Source organism: Schistocerca gregaria, chromosome 1, assembly GCF_023897955.1.
Source record: "Schistocerca gregaria isolate iqSchGreg1 chromosome 1, iqSchGreg1.2, whole genome shotgun sequence".
NCBI classification, from domain to species: Eukaryota; Metazoa; Arthropoda; class Insecta; order Orthoptera; family Acrididae; genus Schistocerca; species Schistocerca gregaria.
In genome coordinates this window covers 514,542,546-514,565,992 of record NC_064920.1, presented here as the reverse complement: position 1 = coordinate 514,565,992, position 23,447 = coordinate 514,542,546, and the positions used below count along the sequence as shown (strand labels likewise).

The 23,447-nt window shown below is 42.1% G+C and overlaps 1 protein-coding gene across 1 annotated transcript in view; it reads left to right on the top strand.

Moving 5' to 3' along the window:
• Positions 1–23,447, top strand: part of LOC126354491 (sodium- and chloride-dependent GABA transporter 1-like) — a 287,334-nt gene that overhangs the window by 183,905 nt on the left and 79,982 nt on the right. Inside the window, exon 7 of the mRNA XM_050004222.1 lies at positions 5,560–5,740. Coding sequence (XP_049860179.1) covers positions 5,560–5,740 — 181 coding nt within the window. The remainder of the gene's footprint in view (positions 1–5,559; positions 5,741–23,447) is intronic.

The window sequence follows — 23,447 nt, the reverse complement described above, 5'->3', positions numbered from 1 at the left end:
AATAAAATAAATAAAGTACTACAAGAACAAACTTCAAGTGATCTGATGTCTCATTTCTATTCGTATATTAACATATAATACAGTTAGTTTACAGCAACTATTTTAATCAAGACTGGCATTAACATGAATGCCCAGGAATCAATACCACAGAGTTATTCTATTTGCAGCGAGGTTCGGCTCTTTGTATGACTAGGACGTATTTCTGCTGTTATATTAACATGATCTGGAATATTAGTAAGTGTAAATTCTGTTTATCTTAGCTTAAGATAATATGTATAAAGTTGTAGTGTTTGTAATGGGCTATAGCTGTTTTTATGACTATATAGTTTATATTTAAAAACAAAGAACAAAAGTTCAAGTGAACTGTTGACTTATTTTTGTTCTTAGATTAATGTGATCTGGAATATTGGTAAAGGCAGCTTCTGTTTGTTTCAGCTAGAAGTAATATGTATAAAAGAACTGCTTTATGTTAACAGTAGAGGGCTTTACCATTTAGAAATATAGTACAGGTTTTATTCTGTCATAGGGTATTTATATTGACACCAGTGTAGTTAGAATGTAAGGATAGGGATAGGGGGGTTAGGGAGAGGAGGATGAGGAGGCAGTGTAGGGTTGGTTGAGTGTTTACTTGTTTTGAACTAGTAAATCTTCAAAGTTCTGAAGGAAAAATTTGTTTCTCAGTTCAGGTTGGTCATTGAGTAGATAGTCAGATACTGCATTTGTGTGGATAAATATTTCAGTTTCTTCAAGAAGTTCAAGTATCGTGCCTTTGTTGGCAAAATGGGGTATTTGCAGATTTTGTTCTATGTTGTGCTGAGCAAGATGTGGGACAAAGCTGGATTCATTCAGGGTGTGAAGACGGAGTGCATGTATGTGTTCTTTAAATATGGTTGTGAAGCTTCTACCAGTTTGTCCAATGTAGAAGCTGGGACATGAGTTGAAAATGAGCTTGTGTACACCTGACTTATCATACTCTTGTACAATGGTTTTGGTGCTGTGTATGATTTTATTTTGTAATTGGTTGTTGGTGAAGAAGCTTATTTTTATGTTGTATGTCTTGAAGAGGTTGGCAATTCGGTGAGAAATCTTCCCTAGCAAAGGCAGGCTTATAAATGTGGTCTTCTTGTCTGTGGGTGGTTGTTCAGCAGTTGGTTGATTTAATTTTGCTGTATGGATTAGTTTATCTATTATTGCAGGGTTGTACCCATTGCTGGTGGCAATTGATTTAATAATTTCTGTTTCTTTTTGCCTTTCACTTATGTCCATTGGGATTTTAAGCATGCTATTAACCATTGTTCTGAAGAATGCTTTTTTATGTTGGTCTGGATGGCAAGAGGATTTGTTTGTGGTGATATTGGTGGTTGTTAGCTTTCTCAAAACCTGAAGTTTCTGTTTCTGATTTTTGTTTGACATTTTTAAATCAAGATAGTTAGTGCCTTCTGATGTTTCATGTTCTACTGTGAATTGAATTTTGTTGTATAATTTATTATGTTCTTTGGCTAGATTTTCTATTTCATCTGTTGTTCCATTGAACAGAATGAGTCATCAACATAGCAGTTGTAGTAAAGCAGCTTATCTTTTAGTTGGGTTTCGGATATAAAAAGTTGTTTTCAAGATTATTAATATATATGTCTGCTAGTAAGCCTGCAAGACTACTATCCATTTCCAATCCATCTTCCTGAATGTAAAACTTGTTGTTGAGCAGGATGTTATTGCCAGTCTGATTAAAATATTTGCCCTTATATCTAACTTAATACATGTAAAAAAGGATAAATTACACCTCTATTAAAAGTAGGCCTATGCCATATCTTTTTGTCAAGATCTTTGTTACAAGCAACAGTTGCATAGCACATGCTGGATGCTGGAAAAGTTTCGATGTCAGAGTATAAGTTAATATACAGTGTGGTACATTGTTCGTGATCGGGCCAAATATCTCACGAAATAAGCGTCAAACGAAAAAACTACAAAGAACGAATCTTGTCTAGCTTGAGGCGGGAAACCAGATGGCGCTATGGTTGGCTCGCTAGAGGGCGCTGCCATTGGTCAAACGAATATCTACGGCGTTTTTTTAATAGGAACCCCCATTTTCTATTACATATTCGTGTAGTACGTAAAGAAATACGAATGTTTTAGTTGGACCACTTTTTTCACTTTGGGATATATGGCGCTGTAATAGTCACAAACATATGGCTCACAATTTTAGACGAACATTTGGTGACAGGTAGATTTTTTAAATTAAAATACAGAACGTAGGTACGTTTGAACATTTTGTGTCGGTCGTTCCAATGTGATACATGTACCTTTGTGAACTGATCATTTCTGAGAACGCATGATGTTACAGCGTAATTATCTGCAAATACCACATTAATGTAATAAATGCTCAAAATGATGTCCGTCAACCGCAATGCATTGGGCAATACGTGTAACGACATTCCTCTCAACAGCGAGTAGTTCTCCTCCCGTAATGTTCGCACATGCAATGACAATGCGCTGACGCATGTTGTCAGGCGTTGTCGGTGCATCACGATAGCAAATATCCTTCACCTTTCCCCACAGAAAGAAATCCTGGGACGTCAGATCCGGTGAACGTGCGGGCCATGATATGATGCTTCGACGATCAATTCACCTGTCGTGAAATATGCTATTCAATACCGCTTCAAGCGCACGCGAGCTATGTGTCGGACATCCATCATGTTGGAAGTACATGGCCATTCTGCCATGTAGTGAAACATCTTGCAGTAATATCGGTAGAACATTACGTAGATTATCACCATACATTGCACCATTTAGATTGCCATCGATAAAATGGGTGCCAATTATTCTTCCTTCCATAATACCGCACCATACATTAACCCGCCAAGGTCGCTGATGTTAAAGTTGTCGCAGCCATCGTGGATTTTCCGTTGCCCAGTAGTGCATATTATGACGGTTTAAGTTACCGCTGTTGGTGTATGACGCTTCGTCGCTAAATAGAACGCGAGCAAAAAATCTGTCATCGTCCCGTAATTTCTCTTGTGCCCAGTGGCAGAACTGTAAACTACGTTCAAAGTCGTCGCCGTGCAATTTCTGGTGCATAGAAATATGGTACGGGTGCAATCGATATTGATGTAGCATTCTCAACACCGACGTTTTTGAGATTCCCGATTCTCACGCAATTTGTCTGCTACTGATGTGAGGATTAGCCGCAACAGCAGCTAAAACACCTACAATAGCCATACATCAACACGATATCGACCTTTTCCGCAACTGGTAAACGGTCCATTTTAACACGGGTAAGGTATCACGAAGCAAATTCCGTCCGCACTGGCGGAATGTTATGTGATACCTCAGTCTGGAACCGCGCGACCACTGCGGTCGCAGGTTCGAATCCTACCACGGGCATGGATGTATGTGATGTCCTTAGGTTAGTTAGGTTTAAGTAGTTCTAAGTTCTAGGGGACTAATGACCTCAGCTGTTGAGTCCCATAGTGCTCAAAGCCATTTGAACCATTTTTATGTGACACCACGTACTTATACGTTTGTGACTATTACAGCGCCATGTATCACAAAGCGAAAAAATTGGTCCAACTAAAACATTCATATCTTTACGTAGTACACGAATATGTAATAAAAAATGGGGGTTCCTCTTTAAAAAACGCAGTTGATATCCGTTTGACCTGTGGCAGCGCCATATAGCGGGCCAACCATAGCGCCATCTGGTTTCCCCCTTCAAGCTAGACTTGTTTCGTTCTTTGTAGTTTTATCATTTGATGCTTATTTCGTGAGAAATTTGGCCCGGTCATTATCAATGGACCACCCTGTATATTGTGTAAAAAGTGTGTGAAGTGATACACCAGCTAGCCATCAAAATGGAGGCAGACACATGGACACTAACGGGAAAAACTGCATAAACTGTCGCAGTAAGTAAAAAACTAAATTTATATCCATATCGACAGATACGAAATGGTCATGGCGACACATTAAGGGGTCTCCCATCTTCTTGTCACAGAGCCAGCACGCAGCATTATGATTGGCAGATAATGATGTAACTTCCACACACCATCTGAAAATGAATCTGAAAAGGTTCGAAAACCGGTTCATGGAATAAAACATAACTATTCTAAAATATGACAGGTTGCAGTTTTATGTAACTTATTTACATTCAGTTGACAGTCACGGGTTCTAAAACATTCGTAATGGATAATCATAATAACGTTTTTGTTATTTCCAAGATCGGGCGGGGTTTTCGTCAGGAGAACGCAAAAAGAAGCCTACAATCCTGATTACTTGATTCCAACAGTTAAGCATGAAGGTGGAAGTGTGATGGTGTGGACACCCATATCATGGTATTCTGCTGGTCTCATCATTACTTTCAAAGCGCGTGTTACAGTCAACGATTATGTGAGCATTTAAGTGGTCAGGTGCATCCTATGATTCAAATGTTGTTCCCTAAGAATGGTTCCATATTTCAGGACGATAATGCACCCATTCACACGGCCAGGGCACTACAATAGTTGTACGAGGAGTATACAGCTGAAGTGCAGCGTCTTCCCTGGCCAACACAGTCGCTTGTGGATGATATTCGAGCATAGACTCCGGAGCAGATTTGCACCTCCGTTGTCGGTACAGGAGTTAGAAGAGGTTCTGATTGAAGAGTGTTATAGCATTCCACTGGAGATTATGCAATTATTATATTCCAGTATTCCCATAAGATTCGCATCTATATTACGGGAAAATGGGGATCCAACCATTTTTTAATAAACCATTCCCGAGTATGTACATGTGTTCACATTATTTTGCCTATCCCCAGTATCTGCCTCTGGAAGAACATGTGTGGGACCAACTCTGAAGTGAGTTCTGTCCTACTGCCAGCATCCGGGATATCAAGGACCAGTCACAATATCCGTGGGCCAGCTTGCCTAAGGATGCGATACAGTGGCCTTGTAACACCCTTCCCCACCGAATTCGTGTACGCATGCAGAAATACGGGATGCAACGTCATACTCATAAATGGGCTCTTTGTAAATTGTTTTGATTTTGTGAAGTCGTTTCTGAAAGTATTTGTATGGAGCGTAGCCATGTATGGAAGTGAAACATGGACGATAAATAGTTTGGACAAGAAGAGAATAGAAGCTTTCGAAATGATCATATAACTAATGAGGAGGTATTGAATAGGATTGGGGACAAGAGAAGTTTGTGGCACAACTTGACTAGAAGAAGGGATCTGTTGGTAGGACATGTTCTGAGGCATCAAGGGATCACCAATTTAGTATTGGAGGGCAGCGTGCAGGGTAAAAATCGTAGAGGGCGGCCAAGCGATGAATAAACTAAACAGATTCAGAAGGATGTAGGTTGCAGTAGGTACTGGGAGATGAAGAAGCTTGCACAGGATAGAGTAGCATGGAGAGCTGAAAGCGATTTCATCCTCTTTTGGTTCTCAATGTCTCACTATCCCGATGAAGGATGTTAATGTAATACGCCACTGTATTGGAAACATTGCTGCTGAAGCAGAAGTATCAGTCATTTTAAGTGTGAGATGGCTAGTCGGGGGAGAGAATGACTGCATCACGTGCCTAACAGCGGCGACGCTGGAGGGCGCTCTGGACGGCGTGCTGTTTTACGTGACGCCGCAGTGGGCGGCGCTGGGCGACGCCGCCGTGTGGGGCGACGCAGCCTCGCAGACCTTCTACGCGCTCAGCATCGGCTGCGCGTCGCTCATCACGCTCTCCAGCTACAGCTACTTCGGCAACAACTGCCACAGGTATCTTTTATAATATTTTGAAAATGGCTGCACATCAGCAACGGTAACGGAATAGCAGGTAAATGGTAGTATTCAGTTAACCTTTACCATAGCCTCAACGGATTTAAGTCCGTCTTCTTCAGAAGGACAAGAAGCAAGTTTCACATTAGCATGTGAAGCTACATCGCTTTAATAACTGACTCTTTGCTAATGTGAAATATGTTTCTTGTACTTTTGAAGAAGATGGGTTTTAACCCGTTGAAACAATGGTAAGGGTTAGTTGAATACCACTTGTGCAACTGATTGGCTGTCTTATTCACCTGTTATGCCACAGGTATGGCCTGCTCATTGCCTGCTCCATAACTAGTGTTCTATATTACTGTTTGTGAAAGCTGCAACACCAAGAAGGAATATGAAAAACGAAAATACATCCTAATGTTCTGAAAAATTATATTTCTTTGTTCAGGAACTGGTTTCTCAGGCCATCTTCAAGTGAAAACTGAATATCACAAACACAGATATAAGTGATGTGCGACTTACTCAGAGAGGAAAACATTACAATAATTCCATCAACTAAAATGGGTAGCCGCAGGGAATGGCCGCGCGGTCAGAGACGCCAAGTCACGGATTGAGCCGCCTTTCCCGCCGGAGGTTCGATTCTCCCCCGGGCGCGCGCAATTGTGTGTGTGTGTGTGTGTGTGTGTGTGTGTGTGTGTGTTGTTCTTAGCATAAATTAGTTTAAGTCACAGTCAATAAAATTCTTCTGGGTTCGAGGCCGCATTGTCAACTATAAAATTCCGACGTTTCGGCGACTGTTGCAAGTCGCCTTCTTCGGGGTGTACTGCTAACTGCTGACTGAATACTTATTTGGTTATTTATATACTCTGGAGGAGTTTTGTCATTGGTTATGAGGTGAGGAGAAAGGGTATTAGGTGTTCTTGTCTTCCTCCGTGGGGCAGGTATTAAGCTGATTTTTCGTAGGAACAACAAAATAGCCGGGCGGGGTGGCCGTACGGTTCTAGGCGCTACAGTCTGTAACCGCGCGACCGCTACGGTCGCAGGTTCGAATCCTACCTCGGGCATGGGTGTGTGTGATGTCCTTAGGTTATTTAGGTTTAATTAGTTCTAAGTTCTAGGGGGCTAATGACCTCAGAAGCTAAGTCCCATATGCTCAGAGCCATTTGATTTTGAACAACGAAATAAAAGACGTTCTGGGCTCGGCGAAAGATACAATTGACAAGTTTCATGGCGCCGGAGTTTATGAAACCGGGTGCGAATATGGACTGGTGTATGTAGGAGAGACTGGGCGTCCAATAAGCACAGGGTAACTGAACACTAGAGATATATCCGTCTGAAACAACATAGCAAATCAGCGGTGACAGAACACCAGGAACAGTGTAGGATGAAGATCGAATTTCGAGAGGACCGCGTACTGCCGAAACAGCCGTTTAGTTTGAGGAGGAAGATTAGAGAGGCTACAGAAATAGTCAAGTGACCCAACAACATGGATAGAGAAGACGGGTACCGACTTCCAGCTTCTTGGCTGCCATAAGGCACAGCTTTGCGGAAGGACAGATCTCGCAAAGCAACAGGCGTGTGGTAGGCCACAGCTGCGGAGGGTACACAGAGAGCTGATGCGCCCTAATTGATACTAGGCAGTTAGTAAGCAGCGCTACGCTGCAGTCGCCGCTCAGTTTCCCATTCGCCGATTTCCTCCAATGGCAAGCTATAAAGGAAACTCCAATGGAGAATGCCTATTTCCGCCGATGACAACACTCAATGCAAAGACCAATAAAAGAACACGTGATACCTTTCTCCTCAGCCTCATGTCCAATGACAGTACTCCTCCATGGTATATAAGTAACCAAATAAGTGTTCACTCAGTAGTTAGCAGTACACCCTGAGGAAGGGGTCTTGCAACAGTCACCGAAACGTCGGAATTTTATAGTTGACAATGCAGCCTCAAATACAGAAGAATTTTATTGACTGTGACAACGAGTGCGGAAGCCTATGTTTACAGTTTACGTAGTTTAAGTTAGTTTAAGTAGTATGTAAGTCTAAGGATCGATGACCTCAGCAGTTTGGTCCCTTATGAACTCATACACAGATTTTTAAAACTGGATGTAAACAAAGTTTTTATGTGGAGATAAATTTAATAAATGATAAGAAATATGATGACTTTACATTTATAATCTGGCATTTGCAGCGAAAACTTAATTTAATGAAGGGGAGAAGGGAAACTGGCATTCTGTGTCATGTATTTCTTGATTTTCAGTAGGGTCATCTTTCTGCTTTTCTGGTCAGAATGTAAAACTTCACATTCTACATGACGTGCATGACTTTCTGCTAAAAGATGATAAAAAATGGTTCAAACGGCTCTGAGCACTATGGGACTTCACTTCTGAGGTCATCAATCCCCTAGAACTTAGAACTACTTAAACCTAACTAATCTAAGGATATCACACACATCCTTGCTCCAGACAAGATTCGAACCTGCGATCGTAGCGGTCGCGCGGTTCCAGACTGAAACGCATAGAACCGCTCGGCCACACCGGCCGGCTAAAAGATGATCAGCAGAGGTCGAATCTTTCTTCCTCAATTTCCAGCTTTTCTGATGTGATGCCACAGCTCTGTCCGACGGACCAATATACTATTTTTCACACTGCTTGCAAGTGATTTTATATACAACACTCTGTGGCAAGGGCTGCAGATTCTTTTTACTATTGAAAAAAATTGTGATACTTTATTGTTATTACATAATTTAGTTCCGTAGCTGCGAGACTCCACTTTTTTCGCATGATTGTCTGAAATGTTGCCAATATACGGAAGTTTACAACAGGATTTGAAACTACTGAGTGACTCCTATTGGCCAGCGACAGAAGTGGTGTAATTTTATCAATTTTCTTTCTTTGCACAGTATTATCAATCAGGGCAGAGCTATAGCCAATACTGGAAGCGGTTTGCTTGAGGTTTTGTAGATGTCTTTGAGAAACTGTTCCGGATAATGGAAGAGATATGAAACGATGCACCATTGATAGAAAACTGCATGTTCGTGGTTGTGTGGGTGCTGGGAGCTTCCAGGGATTACCTTATCAGTAGCTATATTTTTTCTGTAAATGCTAAATACGTTTTTTCTTGTAAAGATATCTATATTATGGTCCAAGCAATTTATAGAAGAGCTGCATTTTAAACTGAATTTTCTTGTGTTATGGCTTACTCTGGTGGTACCAATTCCCAAAAACAGTACATCAACGACATATCTGAACCAAGCAGAGCTGTGGAAATTAGGCTACGTAAACAATGGATTGAGGAAGAAAGAATCGACCTTTGCTGATCATCTTTTAGCAGAAAAACCATCCGTATGATGTAGGATGTGAAGTGTTACATTCTGTCAACGAAAACAGAAAGATGACCCTCGCTAAAATAATGGAAATCAACAAACACATGACACAGAATGTCACCCTAATATCAAATGATCAGACTCAATTTCCATTTTTCTTTGTTAAATGAGGTTTTCATTACAAATACCAGATTCAAAATGGAAATTCATCATATTACTCATAATTTGTTAAATGTATCGCCACACAGAAACTTTATTAACTCTTTTTTAATTAAGGTTGTTATTGTAATATTTTCCTATGTAAACACTTGGTCATTTTTTACTCTTCTAAACAAGTAATAATATCTGTGTAAGTGGAAAATCATGTATATCTGTTTTTGCGACATTCAGTTGTCTCCTGAAGATGTCCTGAGAAGCCGAAAGCCGGTTAGTGAGGAAATAAATATAATTTTGCAAAACATTAGGAAGTATTTTCCTTTTTATTACTGTTGTTACGTTCTACCAAGCACAGACAAAAAATTAAGTTAATGTTACTAAGAAGAAGTGTTCACATTCATCCCAAATTTGGAATTATACTAGGTGACAGACTTCTGTGTGACGGTGTACACGTAAGTCCAGCAGAGCCCTCTGTGTGTGTGACCGGTTACGGAATACTGTTGGTGCAGACTAGTCAAGCAAGTGCCGTTATATCTAGTCGAAGTTAAAGGGCGAAATATCAGATGCTGAGTGAATTCGAACGGGGGCAGAATGATTGGTCTACGGGAAACTGGTGATGCTGCTACGACAACGATTCGTTTGGGAAAGGTGTGGTTAATAGAGGATCGTACGTAGTGACGAGTAGGTGCTGGACCGTACGATGTGATTACAGCGCGAGATGACTACCATGTCTATCTCCGAGGAACTCGGTTGACAACTGTTTTCAACTAGAAGTCAGACTTAGTTGACATCCGTTGGCAACAACTGCTTGAAATTGCGGGTTTGAAAACTAGTTGATGGACGTTTTTTCTCGAATCTGTAATTTATGGTCAGTGAGCAAAAGCGCGGCACAGTTGCGTGACTGGCACAAACGCATTACCTTTTCGTCTGTTATGTTTTTTCCCCCCTTGTGTTTGCACAGTGGCAACTCCAGAGTACTTACTTTTACAAAATCCTTGAGTACATTCACAATATCCAGCACACTCTAGACACATTTTAAGTAATCTTGGCCTGTGATATTCGATGAGAGAGTATATTAAACTTGTATGCATGTGTGTGTGAATTTCTAAGGGACTAAACTGCTGAGATCATCGGTCTCTGGACTAACACACTACTTAAAGTAATGTAAACTAACTTACACTAAGGACAACACACACGCACCCATGCCCGAGGGATGACTAGAGCCTCCGCCGGGAGGGGCTGCGTAATTCGTGATATGGCGCCTCTAACCGCGCGGCCACATGTTGCCAAATATAGCTGCTTTGCAATAAGCTGTCGTGCTGGAGATACAGTAGTCTAAAATGTGTGCCTTCCCGTTGAATATGTGGTCTACTAGCCTCAAGAGTTCTTCGAACTGCCCCCAAGACATTCTGACAAAATTCTTTCTAGAATGACATTTTCGCTCTGCAGCGGAGTGTGCGCTGATATGAAACTTCCTAGTAGATTAAAACTTTGTGCCAGACCGAGACTCGAACACGGGACCTTGTTTTTCGTGGGCAAGCGCTCTGCTAACATTTTTTTTAGATCTCATTTTGTTCTATATTTTCGTTAAATTTGTTCGGAGCGGACGACCGATGATACCCATTTAGGTTCCCCGTTGGTCTGTTCATTCAGTTTTTTGTTACTGAGGGTAGCTAACCCTCTGGCAGAACACGCTGAGCTACCATACTGGCTCACAGCTTCAATTCTGACAGTACCTCGTCTCCTTCCAAACTTCACAGAAGCTGCTGTGCAAAGATTGCGGTACTAGCACACCTGGAAGAAAGGGTATTGCGGAGACATAGCTTAGCCGCAACTTATGGGATGTTTCCAGAATGAGATTTTCACTCTGCAGCGGAGTGTGCGCTGTTATGAAACTTGCAGAGCGGTTGTCTGCAAAAGGCAAGGTCCAGAGTTCAAGTCTTGGTCTGGCACACAGTTTTAATCTGCCAGGAAGTTTCAAAATTCTTGATACGTTACCTGTCTTCAATACACAGCTCCTGCATTGCGGAATTATAAGCTTCATGGGACCGTCTTTGTTACATGAACTTTTTGGACCACATGTGTTTTTTGGGTGAATTTTCGTGATAAATCTTCACTAACAGAATCCATTTTCTTTTCAGTAGTAGTAATATTAATAATAAACGCTAGATGCGCGTTCTTACAAGCGTTTGAAACTTATCAACATTTTGCAACACTTGACCGTAGTTATTAAGTTTGTCGGACTTTTAACAGATAAGAGTTTGCCAAACTTAAGACAGTTGTGTGTTTTTTTGTTTGTTGGAGTTAGTTTTCAGAATGAAGCTATCTTAGCGGATGGAAGAACTTCGTCCACATTGTTGGCTTCATACTGTAGCATTGCAAAAGATATTGAAATGCCTGTATCCACAGAAGTACTACACGTTTAATGATTGAAGACTAACACCTGAAGGCACCGTGAGAATTTTGACTATTTTATTTGGTTATCTATTTAGAATATAGCACTACACGTAAAACATGGTCAAGAATACATAAAAATACATAAATACAAATAATACATTCAAAACTGGTGTTATATTCTAATGCCCAGTCTCCTTGTCCAGTCAAGGCTTGAAGCTGTGGCCATGAAAAAGTCGTTTGGGTTACCCAGGTAAGCTCACGTTACACTCCTCAGCCTCCTCAGCAATATTCGGGTGGTCTGTTTCGGTGCTTCACAGTCGCAGCTTGGGATAGGCTGCCTACCCACTTTGTGCAGGTTGTATGCACACACTCCGTGTCCTGTTTCGATGCGATTTATGTTCTTCCAATCATGCAGTTCAAAGCCCTTGGATCCCTCTAGAGGATCAATAAAATACTGCACTTGAGATGGAGCATTTGTAGTCCTGATTTCATGCCATTTGCTGTCAATGGTGATGCTGCTATCAGCAAGCTCCGGGGCCTGTCTTAGGTGTGGGTTTCCGAAACGAAGTCTATTTGTTCTCAACCCAAGAATATCTTCATGGATGGCAAGTCGATAATTAGTCATTGTTTTGGGACAGTCTTTCAGCAGAGGTTTTGGTCGTAGCAGAGGAGGAGCTATGTGGCTGAGTGCTGGAAGCCAGCATAAGGGAGTAGTCTTATGTAGGCAGATGTTTTATTGAGCCTAGTGGCAATCCTATTTACGTGAGGACTATTCAGCTACAACAGAGCACAATATTCAGCGGCAGAAAACACTAAACTGAGTTCCGAAGTTTGAATCGTATCAGCTGATGCTTCTCAGTTAGTACTACAGGGTTTCTGAATAGGGTTGTTTCGTGTGCTTAATTTCCAACTAGGTTCTTCTAGATGCTTCCTGAAAAGTATCATTCTATCAAAAGTCATTCCAAGATGACGTGGGTGACTCTGGTGGAAAAGCACTGTGTCGTTCTTATGGAAATAAATAAATAAACACCGCCTGTGTCATTTCTTATGCTTAATTGTACTATCTGCTGCAACTCTTGCCATAGATCATCTTCAAATAAAAATGTAATTACTGCGAGTCGCAGCCCGTCATCAGTTAGAAGCTTAGGTCAAAAACCGCTAGTTACTGCAGAGGTTTAACAAAGAACATTTTGAACTGTTCAAAATACGCGCACTGGATTGTTTTATTAGAAGTGATGAAATGATTTGTAAAAAAAAAGAAGGAGAAAGAAGTAAATATCAGATTGTCTTGCACTAGAAAAATTTAAACTTCCACCATCTATAACTAATTCACATTTATCGATGTAAGTGGTTCTGTAAACACGCGTACTGTGTATCGGAAGACTCTGGGACGTACCACATCATCGCTGAATGAGCTGTTGATTTAATTAATATGTAGTGTACGTAACGCAGTTTAACTCACGCAAATGACCGTAGAAACTGTATAAATTGAAAACCTAGCAACACGCAGTCGCATTTCCCGTTTTAAAATTAAACTACAGTATACTGCGACTTTCCAGTAAATAACAACCGGTAATGCAATTAAGTTCTCAGTTTCAGGTACATTTCTAATAATAAGTAGCATGATAAGATAAATAAAGTTCATCTGTGTGTGTGTTACATGAAACCTTTTGTTTGTAAGATGAAATTAATTACTATAGATTGCTTTAAATCGCATTTCGCGTGTAAAGAGGGCAACGCAAGCTATATTTAGATTTATCCGTACTTGTGCATACAGAAACCAATGAAGCTAGAGACTAGAGGAGAAATACGTGCTCCCATCAACATGTAATACCGTAACTGGCGCTAGCATTGTAATCGTCCTCTCGTTTTGTTAATCCGGCTCCGATGTAAACGAAACGTTCAATCATCTGTGTAGCGAACGTGAATGAATACATTCAGAAATTTCTGTATGTGTCCGAACTTTTCAGCAGAGAAATCGTAATAAGAAATGTGGTCTTCAGGAAACAGTTAATGAGTGTGCGCTGTATGTTGCAAGAGCACAAAGGGAGCTCAAGAGAGAGAAAGAGTAATGGGTAAATTTTTCACTTTCACAATAGAGACTGTCAATTTGATTTGATCTGCATGTTATTTACTTGTCTGGTACTAATGTTAGTCTAACGTACACTTCTACCGCTAATGCTACACATGTACATTGTTACTGTCTAAGAGAGTCATATCGAATGAAACGATGCGTGATCATTTAGTTTCATGTTGAATATAAGTCACTGTAATTGGTCAGAAAAGTAATTAATTTTCTCATTAGGTACTTCATTACTTTCCGATTTTTTGTGAGCGACATTTTCATTTAAATGAATACAACAGTTAATTCGTGTTTAAAATGGACAATCAAACACACATACTCTAAAATTATATATAAAAATTTCTATCTAAAATAGGATTTTTCATCTAGAAGCATTACATATTTTGTTTTTAAAGTCGTTGTTGACTATTAGTACATTTAACTCCCTAAGGAGGCCGGCGCACACTTTTGTTACTGCAAAATTTGCTCAGGTCTGTGTCAGAGTAGGGTTATATCGTGAATTCTTAGCATTACTTTTACTTACTGTATTGTTGTTTCCGTAAGTTCAACTATTATTAACGATGTATTTCGACAGGAGGTAAATGTTTTCTTTTTTTCCCTTTATTGTTATTTTAAACCTGTTTACAGGCAGGCCTGCAGCAGCGTAAATGTTTTCCTTGAAATTAATACGTTATGTTTAGACATAAGTCGTTCTAGAGTAATATACTATAATTTAGAGAATGGCTAGTCTAAAGAGCAAGGTGCTGCTCCAACCTTTAGCTCACCAAAATCAGCGGTACTTGGACGGGACAGTGGGCACGAGCACTGCTGACGATGGCTAGGTCTGGGTTCGAGTTCAGGTTCGGCACACAGTTTTAATCTGTCAGAAAGTTTGCGAAGAGTGGACACTCAGGTGAAATGAAATGTCGTGTGACGAGGGCCTCCCGTCGGGTAGACCGTTCGCCTGGTGCAAGTCTTTCGATTTGACGCCACGTCGGCGACTTGCGCGTTGATGGGGATGAAATGATGATGATTAGGACAACACAACACCCAGTCCCTGAGTGGAGAAAATCTCCGACCCAGCCGGGAATCGAACCCGGGCCCTTTGGGTTGACAGTCTGTCGCGTTGACCACTCAGCTACCGGGGCGGACGACACTCAGGTGCGGAACTAACAAACATTTCAGAGAAAAATAACTAGATCTTTTTGTATTCAATGTGTGATTTCCAGTTGAATATTTTTAATCAGCGTGGAGACTCAGAAAAGTATTTTACCGGCTGCCGGGTCTCAGATTCACTTTACTAACCCCAGACTGGGAAAGAAATTTAGTAGTGACCCTCCTGTCGTATCAACCATCTGAATTATTCCCGGACGCCAGGCAGACAACGATCAAAATTGGAAAGTTAACAGACTGGTAAAAAATGGAAGTTTCGATAGAGGACAAGAAGTTTGGCTTTAGGAAAGATACCAGGAAGTCAACTGTGACATTGTCTTTGGTAATGGAACAAAAAATTAAGAAAAATCATGATCTTTCCCTCAACCTAGAAAAATCGCTCGATAATATAAAATAGTGCAAGATGATAAAAAATTTCAGGGAAACAGTGTGTAAGCTACAGAGTAATTTACAAATGGTTCAAATGGCTCTGAGTACTATGGGACTTAACATCTGAGGTCATCAGTCCCGTAGACTTAGAACTACTTAAACCTAACTAACCTAAGGACATCACACACATCGATGCCCGAGGCAGGATTCGAACCTGCGACCGTAGCGGTCGCGTGGTTCCAGACTGTAGCGCCTAGAACCGCTCGGCCACCGCGACCAGTAGTAATTTACAAATTGTACAAGAAACAAGACGGAAAGATAAGAATACAAGGCCAAGGGCGACATCTTTGTACTAGATACAATTTAGACAGGGATGTAGTGTTTTTGCCCTGCTGTTCAGTCAATATATATCGAAGAAGCAACAAGGGAAATAAAAGATAGGTTCAGGAGTGTGCTTAAAATTCAGGATGAAACGGTATCAATGATAATTTTCACTGACGAAACTGCTACCCACAGCGAAGGCGGAGAAAATTTCCAAGACCTGTTAAATACAATCAGCATGCACTATGAACTGAGAGTAAACAGAAGACAGACTAAAGTAGTGAGGGGTAACAGAAACAAGAAATGAGGTGAATTCTGGACCTAAAGATAGACGAGCTTAAGGATTCTGCTACCTTGTAAGCAAACTAACAAATGACATACGAAGTGGCTCTGAGCACTATGGGACTCAACATCTTAGGTCATAAGTCCCCTAGAACTTAGAACTACTTAAATCTAACTAACCTAAGGACATCACACACACCCATGCCCGAGGCAGGATTCGAACCTGCGACCGTAGCAGCCCCGCGGTTCCGGACTGCAGCGCCAGAACCGCACGGCCACCGCGGCCGGCGACATACGAAGTAAGACTACTTCAGGCAAAGAGGGCATTCCTGGTCAAAATAAGACTCCTAATATAAAAAATCAGCTTTAATTTGAGGTTGCAAATTCTGAGACTGTACGTCTGGACAATCGAATAGATTGAGATGTGGTACCACAGAACGATGCGGACGATTAGTTTGGATAATAAGAGATGATGAGGTTCTCCACAGAATCAGAGTGGAGCGTCTGTAGAAAGCAGTCACAATAAGAAAAAGGGAAAAAAGAATTAAATAGAGGAAAGATAGCTGATAAGGAACTTCTTAAATTGTAATAAACAGAACTTATGTTTATATTTACAATGAATTAACAAGAGTAAACAACAGCTTTTTGGTTGGCCTGTAATGTAAATTAGACATTAGTCATTCTAAGGGGAGGCCTAAATGAGGTTACATAGTAGATTATAAATGTCCATCAGGCAGCTGAGTTAGGTATCGTTCCTGGTCAACAAAAGGTCCTCACTCACAGCGGGTAGGCCTCGTTGTTTTCAACCGCTCTGAAGTTGACCAGGATGTTGCAAATGGGTTCCCCGGCTCGCTAGGTCTCGATGAGGTACATGTCCTCAGAGCATGAAAGAAAGTTAGTTGTAGAACTACTTGCGCTGGTCGATGATATATCTAGGCAGTCCAAACTGTCCAGAGAGATAGCAGTAAGAAAGGAGCCTCTTGTGTGGACAGCTTCTTTTAAATGTTTGGTCTCTCTTCTTGTGTGCCTTTTGGCAAACCAGTTCTTGTCAGTTTTGCACCAATGGCAAAAGCTATTATAACTCATTCAAACTTCTTATTTCCTTCAATGTCTCTTCCGCTTCCGCAGTTCGCTCCGATTCTGTAGGGCGCTTAATATTACTCCATCTTCTCGTACAGAAAACGTGGAATGTATTATATCCGGACTTCTACCCGGATATGTGCTCATCACAAAGCACGACCAGAAAGGGTCGCAGGTACCCAGGAAGGAAACTTAAGTGGGCGATAATTTAATAATTGCCTTTTTCAGTCGATCTGTAGGGGGAGAGGAGGGGGGGCACTCGTGTATTATCGATAAAAGTGGAACTCATGCGAAAACGCCAGGAGCACAGTTTTCTTCATGTCACTGTTCCCCCTTGTAGTACTGTTATTGTTGAAGTTAGAATCTTCTCTCTAAAAACTGCCTGAATTGCTTTTTTTAAAAACATGTTGACCAACGCTCAGAGAAAATGTAATTCTATTGAAAATTTCTTTAATAATTCCTTCTTCTGGTGTATTTACGGCCGAACTAATTAAGATCCTTTCATAATTAGAAACGAGGTTACCGACTTTATGTATACCATAGAATAACGCATCCACCACGCAGACATTTTAGTTTGGGCTTTACAGTAACTGTTAATAATAATTTAAACAATAATTTTACTGTTATTAGTCACAATTCATTTTATTGCTATGTGGCGCAAGTATTTGACTGAAAATTGAAAATAAAAATACGTTCAGAATCATGGACTTTGTCTTCTGTTGTTACATTACATAGAACATCAGATGCACTTTTTAGACACTAAAGTAAGCAAATATGCCGTGTAGATTCTAATGAATGCAAGCAGCATATTAAATGATAAGGATACCAAGAACGACAAAACAAAACACTATTTTGTAACAAGTCTCACGCATTTTCGAGGTCATTTTGTAAAGATGAACAAAAATATCATTGTAAATATCTCCAGTCATCACATATTTTTCTCATATTAAGTACCAAACACTTTTTATACGCTTCAGTAAGGATGGCATATTAGAAACATTAAGTCTAAAGAACAAAGATCATTGTGATTTTGGCAACAACGGCAGGAGCCATGTACTAAAATACTGTTTTGTTTTGGTTTTCCGCTACTGGACACTGCCACAGGTTACCTTGAAGTCGTAAACACAACACGTGCATGCCGTATTAATTCACATAAATCCACCTGTTCAGGGAGGTTTAACCTCTGAAACGTGTTGTGAAGATAAAATAAATTGCGACTGGTAAAGTGGAATTATTTTATGTCCACTGCGCGTTTCAGAGGTTTAGACCTCCCTTACCAGGTGATTTATGACTCGTAATGGTAATTTGATAATAAAAATCTCCCTCTCCCCCCCTCCTCCACACCAGTAATATCACCTTATGGGTTGTCTGGGTGCCTCCGTGATACAGATAATCTTGCCATTTAGGTGCAGCCACAACGGAAGGACATCTAAATAGATTCCAAACACACATGGGGTTCCTGAAGAAGGGGAGCAGCCTTATGAGCAGTTGCAGGGTTAGGTGAATGATTGATCTGGTCTTGTAAAATCAGCCATATTTTATACAAGAAGACTTTTTCAGGGGAAGATGAGGAAACTGTTATGCTGTGAACGATTGAAACCAACGGGAAACAACAGCTGTTATGTTTTCAAGAAAATGCAGTTCCAGTGTGTGGTTAAATTATGGTGGCATCATCTTGAGCAACAGGTAAAATTAGTCCCAAATTCCGGTGGAGGGGGGGGGGGGGGGACTACTCAGGACGATATCGTCACCAGGAAAAATAAAACGTCCGTTAAACGGGTTGGAGCGTGGAGTGTTGGCTCACTTAATCGTGGAGAAACGTTAGACAATTTAAAAAGGGATGCGGACAGCTTGAAGTTAGATATGGTGGGAATTAGTGAAGTGCGGCGATACGAAGCATATGTGGTCTGGTCGTGCGAGTACAGGGCTGTAAATACAAAATAAAATAGAACTAACGCAGGTGTCGGTTTAACAACGAATAAGAAAGTAGGAATGAAGAGCTTAGTCAACGCACTGTCAAGGTAGACGCAAAGCCAACGCTCACCTAGGTAGTAAAAGTTTATATACCAACTAGCTCCGTAGGTGATGAAACTATTGAAAGAATGTGTGATGCTATAAAAGCGCTTGTTGAGATAGCTGCAAATTTAGTTGTGATGGGGGACTGAAATTTGATAGCAGGAAGAGGAAGAGAAGGAAAAAAATTATAGGAGAATATTGACCGGGGAAAGGGCAGAAAGACGAAGTCGCGTAGTAGAAGTCTGCACAGAGCATGTTATACTGATCGCTAACACTTGGTTGAAGAATCCTGAAAGAAGGCTGTGCACGTGGAAGACACTTGGAGACAATGGTGGGTTACATTATAGTAAGTCAGAGAATTTGTAACCATGTTTAATGCATCAAGATATTTCCAGGAGAAGCTGTGCATTCTGACCACAATGTATTGGTTGCGAAATACAGATTAAAACTGAAGAAATTGCAAAAAGGTAGGGAATTAAGGAAGGGAAACCTGGATAAGTTGAAAGAACCAGAGGTTACTGAGAGTTTCAGAGAAAGAATTAGGCAGCGCTTTATTGAAGCAGAGGAAAGCAATACGGAAGAATATGAATGGTTAGCTTTGAGAGATGTATTAGTCAAGACAGCAGTCGATCCAGTAGGTAAGAAGACAAGGCCTAGTAGAAATCGTTGGATACCTAAAGGGGTACTGAAAATAAGCGACGAAAATATTAAACAAAGGAATGCAGCAAAGAAAGTAGGCGAAAGGGAATACAGGCGCCTAAGAAATGAGATTGGCAGATAGTGCAAAATTGTTAATCTTTGGCTAGAGCATAAACGCAAGGCTGTAGGACCATATATAACTAGAAATCGTCTATAGAATGCTCTCTGGACACCTTTGGAGAAACGACAAGCAAATTATGAATATTAAGAGCTCAGATGGCAAGCCAGTACTTAGCGGAAAAGGGAAAGCTGAAAACGTAAAGCAATATATAGAGGGGCTATACAAGAGAAACTTGAAGACATTGTTATAGGAAGGGAACAGGAAGTAGATGAAGATGAATGAAGGATATGATAACGGAACAGTTTTTTGGCCGGTCGGATAATCACGAGCTGGGTCAGCATACAATAAGGCTAACTAGTCCAGCCTGCAAAACCGACAAACTGATATTAGTGTTAGATCAACTTAGACAGTAACCACGTAAAAACGCCCAAAAATTCACTACTTGAACTTCCTAAAAATCTGTTCCTTTTTTTAAAATGGCAGATACACTTAAGCCCAAGCCATAATCAAAGATAACTGCAATAAAACTTATTTGTCCACACAACTGCGAAAATGTATATGTATATACTGATATACTGACGGAGATTTAAACAAGAGGTTAATATTAATCAGAGATAGTTACAGCAAGTTGTCTTCACAGATCCAGTACTTGGACAGCGTTAACACTGAGTGTTCATTTAAATATTTCGCTGTATACAAATACTGCGCCTTACCAATATAAAGCAGTCATCAACAGTCCACAGTGTCCTCTACATGAAAGCCGTCTCCCTGGCGGCTAGGGCTAACGGATACCGCATTCGATGTCCCATGTGATTCTAAAAACATTAAAAAAGAGTTTAACGACTCGGCGCAATAATTGCACTGTATATCCCAGTAGGACTCTATTAGTTGGACCTCTTCGCAGATCCACCAAAAAAACAATACCACAAGCCACTCAAAAAATATTAAAAGCAGTCACTGTGCAGCAACAGGGATGAATTTTAAGTCATCAACGTCGCACAGAATCCAATTGCGGCCAGACGACGCAATCACGTCGTCTGCTGAGACGATCTACCGACCAACCAACGGTCGTTCCCGATGAAATCACAGGCAAGGGAAAAGGTTGCAAGTGAAGTGCTAACTGACAACTTGCCACAAGAGGTCACTCCGACGGATGGGGACACAATGGGCGGCGGCGGCGCACCACACTTCTGCTGGAAAACAAATAGCCATCAGCCTCTCGCGGAACGGAGTCTGTGGTCGCGTCCCACCTAATCGGCCAATAGTCATCCCGACCGCTTAGGCTCGGAGCCCCAACCTCCTCCCAGCGCTTTCCAAAAGAGGTTTGCACACCGCGAAAATTCGGCACATAGGCGGTTGCGCGCCGGCAGGTCCACAGGACGACCAAAGGAGAAACCAAGCAGCGGAAGTCGCCCAGAAGAGAAATAGAGAGGAGGCGACACGTGTCAAGTAGTAGAACAGGCCACCCAATTTAATTTTCTGTTGTGTGATATCATGTACGAATGTGGCGAAGATGCAAGCAAGAAAGGAGCAAAATTTGGAAACTTACGTGGAGTAAAGAACAGCCATTTTAGAAACAACACGTGAAAAATTACACAAATGAAGGTGTAAACAATGTGCGTCTCCACACAGCTCTATGGGAGCGACTCATGGCTCATTTCCAGACAAGAAAGTAAGATCCAGCAGTGGCAATGAGATTTCCGGGGGCTGCGATAGGCTGTACCAGAATAGATAGATCAAGAAACGAAAGGAAGGATTTAAACCTACTGAGTACAAGAAACAAAATGGAAAACAAAGTAAGAAATGAGTTTGAACATATCGAGAGAGTGAACAGTGGTAGGTGACCTTACAGAGTCAGAAATTATACTCTGTGTTATGATGTCGACGAACGAACCGTCGCCAAAGTGAATGACTGGTGGCCAGTGCTAAATAGAAACATACAAATCTCTTCTTCGCATATGTAGTAGGTTTGTCAGTGAAGCCTATAAGGAGCTGGCTGCATGGTATGGGTCTACAACGACTAAAATGAGTAGAAGTCGCTGGTAAAAAATAATATATTATACTTAACTGGTGGTACAGAAGTCTTCATAGTCAGGAGGGATATACACTCCTGGAAATTGAAATAAGAACACCGTGAATTCATTGTCCCAGGAAGGGGAAACTTTATTGACACATTCCTGGGGTCAGATACATCACATGATCACACTGACAGAACCACAGGCACATAGACACAGGCAACAGAGCATGCACAATGTCGGCACTAGTACAGTGTATATCCACCTTTCGCAGCAATGCAGGCTGCTATTCTCCCATTGAGACGATCGTAGAGATGCTGGATGTAGTCCTGTGGAACGGCTTGCCATGCCATTTCCACCTGGCGCCTCAGTTGGACCAGCGTTCGTGCTGGACGTGCAGACCGCGTGAGACGACGATTCATTCAGTCCCAAACATGCTCAATGGGGGACAGATCCGGAGATTTTGCTGGCCATGGTAGTTGACTTACACCTTCTAGAACACGTTGGGTGGCACGGGATACATGCGGACATGTATTGTCCTGTTGGAACAGCAAGTTCCCTTGCCGGTCTAGGAATGCTAGAACGATGGGTTCGATGACGGTTTGGATGTACCGTGAACTATTCAGTGTCCCCTCGACGATCACCAGAGGTGTACGGCCAGTGTAGGAGATCGCTCCCCACACCATGATGCCGGGTGTTGGCCCTGTGTGCCTCGGTCGTATGCAGTCCTGATTGTGGCGCTCACCTGCACGGCGCCAAACACGCATACGACCATCACTGGCACCAAGGCAGAAGCGACTCTCATCGATGAAGACGACACGTCTCCATTCGTCCCTCCATTCACGCCTGTCGCGACACCACTGGAGGCGGGCTGCACGATGTTAGGGCGTGATTGGAAGACGGCCTAACGGTGTGCGGGACCGTAGCCCAGCTTCATGGAGACGGTTGCGAATGGTCCTCGCCGATACCCCAGGAGCAACAGTGTCCTTAATTTGCTGGGAAGTGGCGGTGCGGTCCCCTACGGCACTGCGTAGGATCCTACGGTCTTGGCGTGCATCCGTGCGTCGCTGCGGTCCGGTCCCTGGTCGACGGGCACGTGCACCTTCCGCCGACCACTGGCGACAACATCGATGTACTGTGGAGGCCTAAGGGCCCCACGTGTTGAGCAATTCGGCGGTACGTCCACCCGCCCTCCCGCATGCCCACTATACGCCCTCGCTCAAAGTCCGTCAACTGCACATACGGTTCACGTCCGCGCTGTCGCGGCATGCTACCAGTGTTAAAGACTGCGATGGAGCTCCGTATGCCACGGCAAACTGGCTGACACTGACGGCGGCGGTGCACAAATGCTGCGCAGCTAGCGCCATTCGATGGCCAACACCGCGGGTTCTGGTGTGTCCGCTGTGCCGTGCGTGTGATCATTGATTGTACAGCCCTCTCGCAGTGTCCGGAGCAAGTATGGTGAGTCTGACACACCGGTGTCAATGTTTTCTTTTTTCCATTTCCAGGAGTGTAATTCCAAACAGAGAGATATAGAGGCATCACATAGGCCATACTTTAGCTAAGCGCCTTGTTAGAGGTTGCTTCCTATCAGCTGAAGGCTATACCACTTTCCTACTTGGAAGAGTGGACGAGAGCTCGCTAGAGACTTGGTACAAGCCGCGGAACGGCGCTAGTCTTGACTCGCGGGTCCAGCCATACTAGTACGGACCGCGGTCGATAACTGCGACGCTTAACAAATGAGGTATCGAACGCTG